The 16,819-nt window shown below is 41.3% G+C and overlaps 1 protein-coding gene across 2 annotated transcripts; it reads right to left on the bottom strand.

Moving 5' to 3' along the window:
- Window positions 1-6,879: 6,879 nt before the first annotated feature.
- On the bottom strand, window positions 6,880-16,052 carry diras1a (DIRAS family, GTP-binding RAS-like 1a). 2 transcript variants are annotated; one of them, XM_034080354.1, is made up of 4 exons: window positions 15,864-16,052; window positions 9,991-10,174; window positions 9,741-9,911; window positions 6,880-9,382 (listed from the first exon to the last, which is right to left on the bottom strand). In XM_034080354.1, exons 1-4 carry the CDS (start codon window positions 15,941-15,943, stop codon window positions 9,092-9,094), a joined length of 726 nt encoding a protein of 241 aa, XP_033936245.1. In that variant the 5' UTR covers window positions 15,944-16,052; the 3' UTR covers window positions 6,880-9,091. The 2 variants fall into 2 exon arrangements, with proteins under 2 accessions (XP_033936245.1, XP_033936246.1); XM_034080355.2 differs by lacking the exon at window positions 15,864-16,052 and adding an exon at window positions 15,606-15,838.
- Between the last annotated feature and the right edge of the window lie 767 nt (window positions 16,053-16,819).

Below are 16,819 nucleotides of genomic sequence, written 5' to 3' on the forward strand. Positions count from 1 at the left end.
GGTGTTTTCAAATCCCTTTGTTCTTCAGGTCAAAGGTTGGAAAATCAGTTGCCATCTTGTCCTGCCAGCATGTTTACAATGAACCACACGGCAGTCGCCATTTTGTGAAATGCTAATTGAAAGTACTCTTGTTTGTTTTTACCCAGTCCTACTCACATGAGGCACTCCATCTTGAGAAGGACAAATCATATTTCTTTGCAGAGTTGGAACTATAAAATAGAAGTTTGGTATTTGTAGGGATCTGATTTTGGAAGTTTCTTTTCTGCTTGCAAGTGTGAATTGACATTTTTTTGAAATATTCCAGTTTGCAAATGTGTTTTGGCGGTTCTGTGCTGTGTTGTTTTACCATAGTGTAATGTTCTTTCCATTTTTAAGAAGAAAATAAGCTTTTCTTGTTAAAGAGAGGTTAGTTTTGCAACAGTAATCCCTAGTGGATTAAGCTGGAAATTACAATAGCGCACTCTGCTGGTAGTACAGAATTATTACATAGAGGAAACACTCAATAGCATTTTGAAGTCTAATTTTAAGTGTTATAAATAAACACATGCTTCATCGCCGAGATAGAATTGCAAGTGGTTTCTAATTATAAGATAAGAAACTTTATATAATACTCTTTCAAATAAGAAAACAAATGTATTGAAGCTAACACAAGTTATGACATTTACATAATTGCATACACATCGGTATGCACTGTACACAGTAGATTTAGATTTTCACCAGATTTCTAATTTTCATATTTCATAGTCAAAACCATACACTGTACAATTTTTATTTTTAGCATTTCAGATTTTAACATTTGCATAATGTGTATCTTTTAATTAACATTCTTAATATTAAAAAAAAATTTTTTAAATAATCTATAAATTAAAAAAAATCCGGATTTAAGTAATGCAAAGTATACGCGGTACATCATTATTAGACTTAATGTTATCCTTCAACCAACCATTTTCCCAGCGCACACGCGCACACACACACACACACACACACACCTCCACTCACAGGCTTTACCCAACTGTGTTTTTCTTCCACTGTTTGTTGTAAGACACAAGTCTTTTCTTTTTAGAAGGGCCAGGGCCCAGAACCACATCCTCTCTCTCTTCTCCTCTTTCATTATCACCTCCTCCACCGGCAGCGCTCATTTTCCCACACGACTGAACAGGCTGACATGCCACACAAACAATGATGCCGCGCCCGCGGCCCACAGGAGAAAATCTCACACACACGTGCGAGCATTGTGCCTGCCCTTTCAACTGAGCGGTCCTAGTGCCCTTCGCATACAGCACACAAACACACAGGCACGCAGCCAGACACACTGCATTGCGCGCGCAAAAATGTAAGGTCATCCACATTTTTAAGTGCTTAAGGCAGTCTTGAATTTTATTTAGATGATTAATTTCATCAGGCTTGATTGATAAATATAGTTGAGTATCATCCGCATAACAATGAAAATGTACAGAATGATTCCTTATAATATTGCATAACAGAAGCATATATAATGTGAACAAAATAGGTCCGAGCACTGAGCCCTGTGGCACTCCATGGCTAACTTTGGAGCTGTTGATAACACTATACTGGTCAAAGGCAAGAGGTCATTAATTTTGTTTCTAAGAGTAACAATTGTATCGTTAAAAAAGCACATAAAATCATTGCTACTGAGTGCTATGGGAATAGAAGGCTCAATCGAGCTATGGCTCTCTGTCAGCCTGGCTACAGTGCTGAAACGAAATTTTGCATTATTCTTATTCTCATCTATTAATGAAGAGTAGTAGGCTGCTCTCGCTTTACGCAGTGCTTTCTTATATTCATTGAGAGTAATATGCCAAATTAAACGAGATTCTTCAAGTTTAGTGGAACGCCATATCCTTTCAAGTTGTCTCGACTTTTGCTTTATTTTGCGGGTTTCGGCATTATGCCATGGAGCTAATCTATGTTTTATTTTCTTCTTTTTCAAAGGAGCAACAGAGTCTAATTTTATTCGCAGCGCATCTATAGCACTATCAACAACATGATCAATTTGGGGTGGTGTACATTTTGTATAAGTTTCCTCCCTTACATGCAGACATGCTATCGAGTTAAGTATTGGTGGAATCTCTTCCTTAAATGTGGCTATAGCACTTTTGACTAATGCTTTATAGTCTAGTAACAGTACTTCAAAAGTTACTAAGAAATGGTCGGATAAAGCAGGATTATGCGGTTCGACTAATAGTTGCTCAATTTCAATACCATAAGTCAGAACAAGGTCGAGAGTGTGATTATAGCAGTGGGTTGGTTTATTTACACTCTGACAGAAACCAACAGAATCTAATATAGAGTTAAATGCAACAGTAAGGCTTTTTGTATCATCGTCAACATGAATATTAAAGTCACCTACGATAATTACTTTATCTGTTTTAAGAACCAAAGTTGATAAAAACTCAGAGAATTCAGATAAGAATTCTGAATAAGGACCTGGTGCACGATACACCGTAACAAATTAGATTGGCTGCACAGTTTTCCAGGTCGGATGCGTAAGACTAAAAACGAGGCTTTCAAAGGAGGTATAATTTAATTTTGGTTTAGTATTGATAAGTAAATTTGAGTCAAAGATGGCTGCAACTCCACCTCCTCGGCCCGTGCCTCGAGCAATATGTTGACATGGCTGGGTGGAGTGGCCTCATTTATGCTGACATATTCTTCATGTCTCAACCAAGTTTCAGTGAGACAGCATATATCAATATTATAATCTGATATTAAATCATTTACCAATATTGCTTTAGATGCTAGAGATCTTATGTTTAAGAGACCACATTTAATCTTCCTGTTTTGTTGCACTGTAGTAGTTGTTACATTTACTTTTATTAGGTTATTATGTATGACACCTCTATTAGGTTTTACCTTAAATTGTCCTTGGGCAGACACACACACCGCTAATATTGGGTATTTTATTGGGTTCGGGATTCCTATGGATGACTGCCTAGGAGAGAGCGCAGAGAAGCGTGTAAGACTGTGACTCCGCCTCCTGGTCTCAACTTCGTTCGTCATGGATTAAGTCCACAAAGCCCTGAGATGTTTGCTGAAATGAGATTTGCACCTTTCAAAGTAGGATGAATGCTATCTCTCTTAATCAGACCAGGTTTTCCCCAGAAGGCTGTCCAATTATTTACGAAGCCCACATTGTTTGCTGGGCACTACCAAGACAACCAGCGCTGAAATGATGACATTGGGGAGGGGACCAGAGAAGATTATGGTGTCCAACATTGTTTTAGCATAACTACACACCGACTCCACATTAAGTTTGGTGCATTCTGATTGGCCTAAACGAACATCATTCGACGAGGATGTCAATAATCCTGTGGGAGCCATCAGGGAAGCAGCATGACGAGACCCAGGCAGGACCATAGAGACAGGCCCAGCCACGACTCGAAGTCCACGACTTAATCCAGAACTCAGGATAGAGGATCCAGGGCACAGGACCACAGCAAGAGGATCAGCCTCGACTCCGGATCCCGGCGTAGATATAGACACAAAAGAAAGAGAACATTTGGGGGAGGCTGGGTTAATCGGAACATGCAAACACACAGACACAGACAGGCACACGCAGGGAGCAAGGTCCCCGCTGGGGCCTTAGTTAGACATGTGCTACCAAGCAAGCGTACTCGAGATTGAGAAACACCCTCTGTCTCACAGGAGGTACCGATGGAAAGCTACACTTCCAGCGATTCCGGGGATATCTGAATCATATTTCTATTCCTTGTAATCCAAAATATATGATTAATTACGTAAATGATGCACACCTGGACGCGCCGGCGAGGCGCTAGGTAGCTAAAAACGGCAAAATGGCTCACCTGTGTCGTTGTCTGGTCAAAAGTGGTCTTCAATGGCCTGAGCCTGAGACCTCAAAAACATGCTCAGGTTAAAGGTGGGGTAGGTAATTTTGGAGAAACCAGCTCGAGTGCGCTAGAATTTGAAAATACACAGCCGGAAAAAATCTGCCACTTCCTCACAGAGCCCCTCCTCCAACACACACGAACGAGCACATGACCAATGAGGGCACGAGATAAGCTTGTGCACAGATGAAAGGCTGACAGGCAGGTAGGCCATCCAGTTATTTTAGCCGGCCCGGCTAAAATGATTGGTCGTGCTTTTTACAGTACTACGGCTTCCACAGATGACATTTTTTTATGGATTTTTTTGTCAAAGCACTTCAGATATTCATTGATGTTAAGAGCATTCCATGGAATATAACAACAAGTGTATCTCGAGCCGGTTTCTCAAACTTACCTACACCACCTTTAAGGCTCTAGTGTTTTTGCACAATTTAATAATACACAAACATAACAGATAACAAATGACAAACAGTGCAGGAAGAGGCAAAAAACCCATTGGGCTTATTTAAAGGCCTTTCTTAATAATGCTAAAAATCAAAATGTTATATAAAACACAAGATCATTATACCACAATTGCTTAAATTGAATAACAATTGCAAACTTTAAGAACAAAATATACTATACTTTTAACAAAATAACATTGTTGTGACTCTCAAAACCTGGCATCACGCAATGGTCAAATGATTTCTTAAAGCAATGCAGCGAGGTACAGTTTTGTGTTCTGGTTGGGAAGGCCATTCCAGATCTTTGTTCCACTTAAACGGATGGTAAACTTAGCTCTACGAGTAAGACTCATCGGGGGGTGGATATTTGATGAGTGGCTTGTTGCATCAAAATGAACCTGTACATTTGTATTAAGTAGGCTATGTATTGAAGTGCATGGGAATGATCACTTTTCCTGAATATATTTTGTAAATAAAAACATTAATTTGATAAACGTTGATGTCGTAAACTATAAGAATCTGAAGCCTGTGTAATTAAGGAGCAGAGATCTTAGTGCAATACTTAAGCATTTCTGAAGGGACACATTTTTATGGAGAGACTTTAATGATGCCCAAAACGTCTGAATGATATGATATTTTTTCTTTTTTATCTGATGTGGGTTGGTTTTGTGAATGGTCTGTTTTGACAGTCTTCTTGCATCAGTTTCACTTTGAGTTGGTCTCCTGGGCCACACTTTCTGGGTCCTTTCTAATTTATCAGTGTTCTACACCCAAAACCATTTCCCATCTGGGTATTAATAAACTAGTATTTTTACTAGAAATCCAAAGAAGGAAAACTGTTTCACAGCTCACGTTCAATACTTGTTACTTTATTTACATTTTCTGTGTGAGTTTTACCTGATGAAGGGCAGAGGATTGGATCACAGTTAATAAAGGAAGACAGTACCCAATTATCTTGTTATTTTACAGATATTTTAATTTCAATAAGATAGTGTTCACACCGCGTTCACACCGCAGTACTTTTCCCACTTTAGTTCCGAAATGTTGCGTTCACACCAAAAAAATTCCGGAACTAAAATTAGTTCATGAGAACCTTTTTCCGTGCCTGCTAGAGAGCAGGGATTTTCGTAGGAGAAAAAGGTTCCTATTTCTGATTGGCTGGGCGGATTGCAAACCACGCCCCATAAAACTCCGGGGACTTCCGGCCGGGGACTTCGGGTGGCAGTATACGTCGTGAAGTTGTTTGCGGCCTGCCAGTAAACCCAAAGCAGAAGAAGAAGAAGTGACGTCAGCGGCTTCATTTGCCTAATCCACCCTCAGGGACTTATTCCGGTGTGAACGCGATCTGTACTTAGTTCATGAGAACTAAAGAGTTCTCATTAACTAAGTTCTGATTAATCTTTGTGGGAAAAGTACTGCGGTGTGAAAGCGCCTATTGAGCGTCTAATCTATAAAACACATCTCACAGACAACCACACCAGTCTGTAAATATTTTTGATGTGCAAGATCTTTGTAGCGACTGTCAAGCAGCAGAAAGAATAAGTTAAACATATTTAGAGAGCCTAACATTGGAGGTCCTTCTGCCTTCGAGACGCAGGTCAGGGATGAATCCCTGAACACACTGACAGGTACTGTATGTAAACAATTTCTTGTTGTTTTGGGATTCATTGGGAAACAATATTCTAATTTACTTTTGTCCTGAACATATTTTGTGTCTAAGACTAAATGTTATATCTAATGTAATTTTGTGTTTATGTTGCCTGAACAATATCAAAGATGTGTGCAGAGACTGAACTTCATACATGTTTGAAATATGTTGTTAAATCAGGTTTAACATTGTTTTCATCAGCATTTCATAAAATAAACAAACGTGTTTCTGTACAACAGCACTATTTTTATTGAATCACTTCCTTCACATGAGAATAGTTCCATTTACCCTAAAAACAAATGTGAAGCCAGAACACAGAGCTTCAGGGACGGTCTCAGCAGTGTCCTCTGAAGTCCTCAGGAGGAAAACATCTTGTAATGACCCTTCAATCCCACATGTTTCTGATATTTCTTTTGTTGAAATATATACCAACATTTGATTAGTTTTAAAGCAAAATGCACTACTGTTGTGTGAATAAAAGTGTGTAGACAGCTGCCAACATGTTGGTAGCTTTGTTTGATCTGTTCGACTGTTCTGGATCATAGTTCCTTCTCTTTCCTGCCGCTTGGACCTGCACTGGGGCAGGAGTGTTGAGTTGGTAGCAAACACATAGTGCAACATACAAGAAATACAATATGCAAAAGATACATGAATGATACATCTACCTTGGGGTCCCTCAGGGGTCTATTCTGGGCCCCCTGTTATTTACTATACATTTTTACTGCAAAGCAATGTGTATGTTTTAAATACGGAGCGTTATTATTATTATAAATGAAGAGCTTTTTTAAGCAACATTTTCTGGAAATACAAATGTATATCCAGCAGATGTAATTTTTCTTTCCAAAACAAACCTGCCATGTGACAGCACTTATCTGTTCTGAGAATGACATGAAGTTGTGCAGGATGAAAAAAACCATTTAAAAACTGGAATGTAAAGTTATTTATTTTCCTCCTGCAGCCCCAGCGCTCCCCACATACGGAGTAAATACATTTTAATATTGCTGAAGCCAGACTGATGTAACACGGAGGATACGGTGACCTCTTAGACACAACACTTGTTATAAAGCTTTTTACAGTCGAGAAAAACATAAAGCATTTTTCAAAAGTGCATAAATGTGATCAGCATGGACTGACATGAACATAATATAACAGATTTTCTGCAGGATCAACGTGTGCTTGCTTTAGTTTGTTGTGTTTGTGCTTTGTAAAGTTTTAAGCCCACTTATGTTCAAGAATATATCAAACTGTCAAGTAAAGTGGTAGGAAAGACATTTACAATATACAGCTGTTGCTCACAGGGACTATCTTGACTGATAGTTAAAGGAACAATTCAACATTTTCTTCATCATGCAGAAGAGGGATATCAGTAAAGAGAGGATTTAAAAAGGGGGGGAAAGAAGTAGAAAGTAAAACATTTTAATGAAATATAATTATCTTGTTTAACTTTCGGAAACCAGCAGTGGCACTACATCAGCAAGACCACGTGGGGCAGCGCTTACCCGAAGCAACCAATTTAAAAACCGCAGCCTTGAACTAGCTCCATCAGGAGAGAGGAAACACACCCTTCAAGTCCGTCTGATCGGCATGAAACACAGAAAGCTTTTAGTATTGGTCCTGGCGAACAATGAAGAAACTTTAATTACAGCTGACAAAAGCAACGTAATTCATTTGTGTTATAAGCTTTCTATTGAAACTTGATGCCAAAAAAGTCCTTAAAGTGCTCAAAAGCTACGTGGAGCCATATAATGGATCTCTACTTTAAACTCTGCTTTTTTTAAAAGAGCACTTCACATTGTCAGACTAATGAACGTCAATAAGTGTGTATTTTATTACACATACAATTTGCAAACCTGGCACCTACATTGCCCAAAATGCACCTCAATCTGCTTTTAAATGTTTGGGAGATTGTGGTGTGATGAAGATTAAACTAATGATGATTCCAGAAATGTCCCCGTCTCTTTAAATGATACATACAGTTTGTCCAGCTATTTTTGCTAACGGATGTTGTCTCCAGAGAGCCTGACAGAAATGAAAACAAGAGTGGAAGGCCAGCTTGTGCTTGTGGAATTCATTGAAGCCATTTTGACTTTCCTGATGTTTTAAGAGCGTCTGCTGTTTGTCCTGCAGTCTGTCAGCGTATTAGAGTGGCCGTGCTGTTAATGTGTAGGGTAAAGACCTTTAGCTTGTATGTAGGCGTTCTTCTAATGATGAGCAGGAAGCAGAACCGACAGGGAACATCCTGTAGTTTGCGGTCACAGCCAGCAAGAATAGAATTATAATGGAATTGTTGCTCGTCCTGTTAGATAAAGGAATACTTCACTGTTTTCAGCCTTATCTGTAGCTGTTTAATGGCTACATTTATGATCAATATGTGGAGAAAAGTCATGAGGCAGCTAACCACAGGGTGTGGTCGCAGATATGAAAAAAGTAAACCAGGGTTCCCATCCTCTACTCAGGGCACCAACCAAACCACAGGAGAGGACGCTGGGACAAGCTAAAGTGCGCCTTTTAGCGAGGTGACCATGATGCTCAAATCCTAGCTTAGCATGTAGCTATGGTACAGCAGAGTCAAGGGTTTGTTTTTAAACCAAAATCACAACAATAAAAGTTTAAAGAATTGATCTACTCTACTTTAGTTCTCTGTTACATACTTCCAAGCCAAGAGTTAGCATATGGTTAGCTAGCTCCATTGTTTTGTGAGGTTAGAAAACACCTCTTCAAATCTCAGAACCATTATTTCTGTAATGTTATCTCGTCTCTGGTTTACTTATTCCTTCAACAATCTTTAATCCTCTAATCTTTGTACTGCGTCGGCTGCTCAACAACTTCCCACAGGAATAAATAAAGTTCTATCTTATTAACATTATGCTTCTACACAAAGTTACATTCATGGCTTGGCCAAAGATACACAAAATAAAATCAGTGGAGTATTCCTCTATTATAATTTGAGTGTAATGGTTGATGGGTCTGTATATGTAAGTGTTCGCAGCCACAAACACAATCCAGTTCAGGGCCAGGAGCATCCCAGAGGCCCTGGCATAAGGTAAAGATGGATGGGGGGGGATCTCTATGGGAGTTCATTAGCAGACTCCCCCTCCTGTTTCCACACCTGTACAGCGAGTCCAGCGCCTGATCTACATGATGCTGCACTTCCCCTTCAACTTGTCGGCTCGTTTCTGTTTCCCTGAGCGCTTGCCGTCGATGCTCAGGCTCATGTCCCTCTTCTTCTCTAGGGACAGCAGCTCCTGGAACAGTTCCTTCACGTTGGAGTTTGTCTTGGCCGATGTCTCCATGAAGGCGCACTTCCAGGCTGCAGCCTGAGCCTCGGCCACCTTCGTGTCCACCTCGCGCTGAGCCGTCTCATCGCTTTTGTTGCCCACAAGCATGATGGGAATGGATTCCACCGTACCTTTGATGGCAAGGACCTGGAGGGAAATGTCATCAAGTCAAGACAACATTCCCAGAGAACCTTTATGATGCAGCTTTACAGCTTTCACAGTTGGTAAAAAAACTAAAGAAAAGAATAAACACGTTTTACTGCTGCTGAGCTGAGACTAATACATATCAAATCAATATTTTACTCTGGACTGAATGTCAATGCTAATCTGCACGCAGAAAATGAGACCAAGTTCAGACAGAAGATATTTGATATCTATGTATCCTCTTGACAACTCTGAGGTTCCTCTAAGATTTGCTCATAAAAAATAACAAAACTTGTATTAAATATAAAGTTAAGGTAAAAGTACCCTTAAAAGAGCCTACATTAACTAAATAAAGACTAACCTGTTGGTATATGGGTTTCAACTCCTCCAGTGATTGGCGGCTGGTGATGGAGAACACTAGGATGAAGGCGTGGCCCTTAGAGATAGAAAGTCGCTGCATGGCGGGAAACTGGTGACTTCCTGTTGTGTCAGTAATCTGCAGCGTACAGACGCTCTTGTCACAGCTGATCACCTGCAGAGAGAACAGCTTCTAATCAATATTCGTAAAAGTGTGTTATTACAAGCGTTGAAGGGACACCAGAGAGACCTACCTGTCTGTACGTGTCCTCCACAGTGGGGATGTAGGTGTCTCTGAAGGTGCCTTTGACAAACCGAAGGACCAGCGAGCTCTTCCCCACTCCACCGGCTCCAAACACCACCACCCGGTAATCGTTACTCTGCTCAGGCATTCTGGGAGTTAAGGTCCGCCTGCTGCTCTGGAAATCTGACTTTATGCTGGACAGGAGGGGAGAAGAGGAGAAGTTGGATTACACACATCATTCAGTACAGAATGGTTACTGAAGGATTAGCCCTTTGTAGAAATATCATGTATGAATTTACGTTAATTAAAATTCTAGTTAGAATTTGTTTATTAGATATTCCTGATTGGATATCACCATTTGTGGCAAATGAAGCAAATCAAATGAAAAATAATAGAAAGGTTGAAATCAGGTAATATTCTCAAAGCAGGGTTAAAAGGGAAAGCGAGAGCAGCATAAGCTTCTGATCACACTGTTCGCACAGAGCGAGGCAGGAACAGACAAACCATTGGAATGAAATTAGTCTAAGTGCCATCAACAGTAACTGGTCAATGAGAAGCACTCTGCTGTATTCTGGGAGAGTCCTTCAGCTGGACACACAACCTGCTTCAACTGCAGATCATCCCCATCACAATAATCCACTGTTAGCACGCCCAGCTGTTGAACGATTGCTTTAAAAGTCAAACTGTCTGGTTTAGGTTAGATTACAGTTTAGTTTAGAAAATAAAACCATTTGGAAACTGTTTGTTTTAGCGATTATTAAAGGTTTAGAGAAATGCGCTACTGGAACCAGACATTTGTGGACAAGGGCAGAGGCGATAAGACATAACGGGATGTGGGACCAATGGATACCTGGAGCCCCCTTCGTCACGAGAGAAAGTTTGCTCTGAAATTAAGATGTGAGACCATTACTGAGACCACCAGGCGGTGATCCTAGAGATGTGGGCAACAAATTGAACCACATAGGCCATAAAGAGCAGTACCCTCCAGATATATCTGTAAGCTATCATCCTGTGCCACAGATTCAGGCTGACTAACCACACATCGTTGTGCTGGACAGTTGGCAGCTCTGATAGAAATAGCAATCCCAAGCAAAAGGCCCAAAAGGAAATACGAAGGGCTCAGAGAGGAGCTGGAGAAGATGTGGAAGGTACAGCAGCAGTGGTTCTGTGGTGGTCTGAGCACTGCAGTACCCCCAAACTGGGACAGTTGTTCCAGAAAATCCCAGCAACAACATTCGAGATCTCAGTCCCAAAGAGTGCAGTCCTAGGAACAGCTAAGATACTGAACCCTCAGAAGAGCTCAGTCCTAGGAACAGCTAAGATACTGAACCCTCAGAAGAGCTCAGTCCTAGGAACAGCTAAGATACTGAACCCTCAGAAGAGCTCAGTCCTAGGAACAGCTAAGATACTGAACCCTCAGAAGAGCTCAGTCCTAGGAACAGCTAAGATACTGAACCCTCAGAAGGGCTCAGTCCTAGGAACAGCTAAGATACTGAACCCTCAGAAGAGCTCAGTCCTAGGAACAGCTGAGATACTGAACCCTCAGAAGAGCTCAGTCCTAGGAACAGCTGAGATACTGAACCCTCAGAAGAGCTCAGTCCTAGGAACAGCTGAGATACTGAACCCTCAGAAGAGCTCAGTCCTAGGAACAGCTAAGATACTGAACCCTCAGAAGGGCTCAGTCCTAGGAACAGCTAAGATACTGAACCCTCAGAAGAGCTCAGTCCTAGGAACAGCTGAGATACTGAACCCTCAGAAGAGCTCAGTCCTAGGAACAGCTGAGATACTGAACCCTCAGAAGAGCTCAGTCCTAGGAACAGCTGAGATACTGAACCCTCAGAAGAGCTCAGTCCTAGGAACAGCTGAGATACTGAACCCTCAGGCTCCAGGCCTCTGGTGGAGGACCTGAGCCTGAAGGATACGAACAGAGCGCCCAGGATGGAGGGCATTGGGAATAATACATATATTTATATATTAATAATTATTGTGCCTTCAAAGACACATTTCACAATACATGTACTTCTGATCCTTCATCTCTTGATTTATCCAATCGTATGTGATTTGGGATGCTAACCCTGTTAATTGTATAAACACCGCACTTGACTACTCATATATGTATAGGTGCTTTGTTATATATTCTTTATTCATTTACAGTATAGTTAAGCAGTTGTGTTCAGGTTAGCTTTATTGTAAAACACATTAATGTATTGACTTGTTGGTTACAGAACGCTTAACCCTGGTTAAGAAAGTATTTTCCTCGCTTTACTTAACTTCCTATAAACTACTACATTGCCTACTTTAAAATAAATGATATGATATATTCAGCTCAAACAGATCACAAATGATATGTGAATAAGAACGATAGGACGAATGCCTATGATCCTTTGTGTGTCTCCTGTCTAACAGACAGTGAGAGATGAATACATCCTCCAGTGACATTTCAATGTTCAGTGACTGAAGCACGTGAGGCAGCCTCGTCTCTCTGAACCCTCAGTGTATTCACAGACGATGTGAGGAACGGGAAGGAATTAAAATGCCGAGCAGTATTCCCGACAGAATGACTAACGAGCATTGATTAGAGCTTTGCATCTCATTGAAGAGGAGCGCTGATAACAACCAACACACTACAGAGGAGAGGAAGCACTACGCAGGAGTCCGGTCCTCCTGCGTCTCAAGTGTTCTGTGTTTAATGCTACAGCTAACTTCCTTTCTCTGCAATACATATCCCATCTACCCTTTTACTAATCTCACTGAGAGCTGCCAGCCTCCTGCTACTCACAGATCCAGACTGAGATTACGTCTGTGACAGGAGATACTATCACACCATCGTGTTCTTCCTCCCACTGCTTCCTGCTGTATGAGCCCAGCTCTCCGTGTACGACCTCTACATAGCATCAGAGTACAAGAGTTCAAACCAGCTCATCAAATTCACTTTTTACATGTAATAGTAAAAAGTATTCTGAAATGTATTCAGTGTATAATGCTTTTAATCTCCTTCAATATTTTAAGTTGCTATCTTGCAGAGCTCTGTTTTTTCTCTTTGGCGCCACCTTTGTCGCTAAATGGTAATTACAGGTTTGTTTTGCACTTCCCAGAAAGCCAAACATCGTTACCAATAGTAAGTGGGCTCCTGGGACTTGCTATCACATTGTTCTTTTATTCAGCAAAACCAAACATGTGCTGGGCTTAGAGTTTGGTAAACAAGGTCCCTTGACACACAAGTGAGCTGAAGGGCGATTCTGTTGTAGCTTCGCCCTGCGTGATGGAAAATGCATGACTAGATTTTCATTTTGTGTTCCAGAGGGATATTTGTTTTCACAGCTGGTCCATGACAGACCATTAGCTGTCGGCCGCTTGTCTCCAGATAGTCTGCTCGTATTACTGCAAATCCAATGGCTTTCATGAGTGGGCCTTATAGGCTCAATCTCTATAGTGTTACCTCATTCAGTGATATGTAGGACTTAAAATAAAACAATTTCAAATATTAGTTTAAGCCTTCTGTAAGATTAAAACCTGAGAAATAAAATGGCTATTATACACTAGCATTAGGGCAGTATTCACACCTCATTCATGTGAGCCCCCCCCCCCCACCAACGTCAGTGCTCCTTATCTCAAACACAAGTTAAGACCAGTGACTGATCAGCAGCTTGTAAATCAATCACACACACACACACACACACACACACACACACACACACACACACACACACACACACACACACACACACACACACACACACACACACACACACACACACACACACGCCTCCTGATAGCATCCATTGTGTTACTGACTGTAACCATGGGAGCATCTGAATGTACTGTGTGTGGGTGTGTGTGTGAGTTGTCTGGTTGCTGTGGCGACATTGCTCGAAACAGAGGAAAGGAGAGACAGACAGCAGAGATCTATACACACGCAGAAAAGTGCAAACATGTCATCATCGGCACGGCAGTTGTCATGGTTACCCGCCTTCCCACATGTTATTACGTCACTTCCTGTGCGGAGGCGGGCGGCAGGGAAAACACCACCAACTGAGCCAGCAGCGTCATAGATCTGATGATCGGCAGCCACAGTCCGGCGGTTAGGATCATTAGAAGCTACGAACTGAGCTGAGGGATGGATGACTTTCATCTGTGAGAGTCCCAGTTCCAAAAGGAGTTCAACCGTGCTGGATCAGTGTTAAATCATCACGTTAAAACACTTTACCCGCAGAATATAAGGTGAATGTAAAAAGAATACCTGTCTAAATACTGTCTGAATACTACCCATAATACTCGGCTGCTTTGTAAAAGTGTTGTAAAAAAGGTTTTGTAAAACACAATACATATTGTGCTTTTTGTTGCTGTAAGCAACACAATTCATTGCATGTTTGTTTATCTGTGAAATGCATCCTAGTTTACTTCTCCGTCTTATTGAGACCACATAGTAAAATAACCTCTGATCGAATACACCTGAGACTGAAACAGTAATGAGCCCAGGACAGAACTGTGTTGTACTCCGTATAAAACATCAGTGCACACAGAGCACAGGACATGTGTTACCATAATGCACTGATGGTGGGTTATCACTCATTCATTACAATCAGCTTTATGTCACATTTCTTATACATTTAGAAGGTCACAGCACAAAACTATTAGTGTCTTAATAGGAACAGCAGACCGTTAGCATGTTAGTACATTCATATGCTAGCTACAGGAAATAATCAACACCTGCTGTATTATTTCCACTATCTGGAAAATGGAAACTTCACACACACACACACACACACACACACACACACACACACAGAATCCCTGCTGCAGTTTCACACCGTCAGTGTGACTCCTAACATTTCCACATTTAATAATCTCTCCATTTTACTTTTGAACAATCTGCTGCAGCTTCAATACTCCAAAAAACAATGTATATTGTTTTTTGTGAGCTGAAGACAATGCCTTGGAATTTGTTCCAATATGGTTGCTATTCAAATATAGAGAATGATGTAGTGGAGTACATTCCTTTTATTTAGATCACACTACTGATTTAAATTCTGCATACTCTTGTTGTAAAACATTAATTTAGGAGTAGGCCCATCACTGTAGTATTCCTAGAATATGTATGCGCTGACTCCCCCTGAGAGATTTGACAGCAGTAACAGATTGTCGTGTTCTCTGTCGTCATGAACATACTTATACAACACACACACACACACACACACACACACACACACACACACACACACACACACACACACACACACACACACACACATACCATGTATACATCACTTCAGGGGACATTACATTGACTTACATGCATTTCCTGGAGACTTATCCTAACCTTAACCATAACCAACACATGCCTAACCCTAACCCTTACCCTTACCCTTACCCTTACCCTAACCAAGTCTTCACCCTAAAATTAATGATTCCCCTCATGGGGACCTCCAAGTTGTGGAGGCGAGTCCCCACACGTGACAGACAGATTTAGGTCCCCACAAGTATAGTAATGCCAGGCCACACACACACACACACACACACACACACACACACACACACACACACACACACACACACACACACACACACACACACACACACACACACACACACACACACACACACACACACACACACTCAGCTGACCTGCTGCTTTGTTCTCAGGTTCAGTCAGCTGCAGTCTCATTATCTCCTCACATCATGTAAATCAGGCTGACTCCTATCAATATTAAGATCAGGAACGGGCGGGCACAGCGTTGCACGCGCATTGAGTAGTTTGTTCCACACACGCACACAGTGATGAAATGAGAGCACCACAGCACCACAGCACCGAGCCGGCTGGTGAGATCAGACCGAGTAAGGTGCTCGGCCGCCGGGCTGTGTGGGTGAGATGCGCGGACTCACCGTGTCTCAGCCGGTCCTCTGTCTGTGTGCGGGGCTTCTCTACTCTGTGAGCATCCTGAACCCTCCGCTCTCTGACTCATAGCATCATCATCATCATCATCATCATCATCACCATCATCATCATCATCATCATCATCATCATCCTCATCATCATCAGACCTGCTTCTGATCAGCACACATCAGCCCTCCTCTTCCTCCTCCTCCTCCTCCTCCTCCTCCTCCTCCTCCCTCCATCACCATCACCTCCTTCCTCCGCTCCGCCGGCAAAACAGGAAAGAAGCTTTCCTCTGGGGTTTATCCTTTGCTTTTCAGAATAAAAGCGTGATTTACAACCCTACAGGCCTCAGACAAACATATCAAATACACGAAATGCGCACACAACTGAAACAAGCAGTCATTATAAAGCCACGACAGAGAACAGACCTGAGTGTAATAGTCATACAATGTAATAATGTTATTACTTTAATAATTTATATGGAGAAATTCATGTTTTACTTTTATTCTGAAGGATGTAATTGCAAAGCGGAAGTCTTTTTTCCATCGTGTTACCTGAAATATCATCGTCCTCTTCCAAAGTAAAAATACATTGTCCTCCACACCTCCACCAGCGTCACGCAGACACGTCATCTCCCAGGAGGAGAGCTGCAGTCAGACACTGCTGTAACCTGGTGTTCAGATCACAGTAGAAACTGACAATGATCATGATACATATATTTGAATTATTATAAAAAGTGTTGATGTTTAAATACAGGGCTAATTTGAATATGAACAAAGAAAACATATGTTTGTGACTGTATGTAGATTTGATAATCAGATCATAATAAGAATGCATTTTAAATTGTCAAAGATATAACCAAAGCATTGTCGTCATTTGAAACCAGAAAAGATTCATTTCATTCCTGACGTGCAACAAACAAAAAGACACGTAAAAAGGCAGTAAAATGTATTTGATGTTT

This window comes from Pseudochaenichthys georgianus, chromosome 4 (assembly GCF_902827115.2).
Source record: "Pseudochaenichthys georgianus chromosome 4, fPseGeo1.2, whole genome shotgun sequence".
Lineage (NCBI taxonomy): Eukaryota > Metazoa > Chordata > Actinopteri > Perciformes > Channichthyidae > Pseudochaenichthys > Pseudochaenichthys georgianus.

Excerpts from the sequence above, each read along its gene's own strand:
- diras1a (XM_034080354.1), bottom strand. The coding sequence starts at position 15,943 with ATGAGTCAGAGAGCGGAGGGTTCAGGATGCTCACAGAGTAGAGAAGCC. Across the intron at positions 10,175-15,863 it reads AGAGGACCGGCTGAGACACG|CATAAAGTCAGATTTCCAGA; the intron begins GTGAGTCCGCGC and ends CCTCCTGTCCAG. Across the intron at positions 9,383-9,740 it reads TGAAACCCATATACCAACAG|GTCCTTGCCATCAAAGGTAC; the intron begins GTTAGTCTTTAT and ends ATTTCCCTCCAG.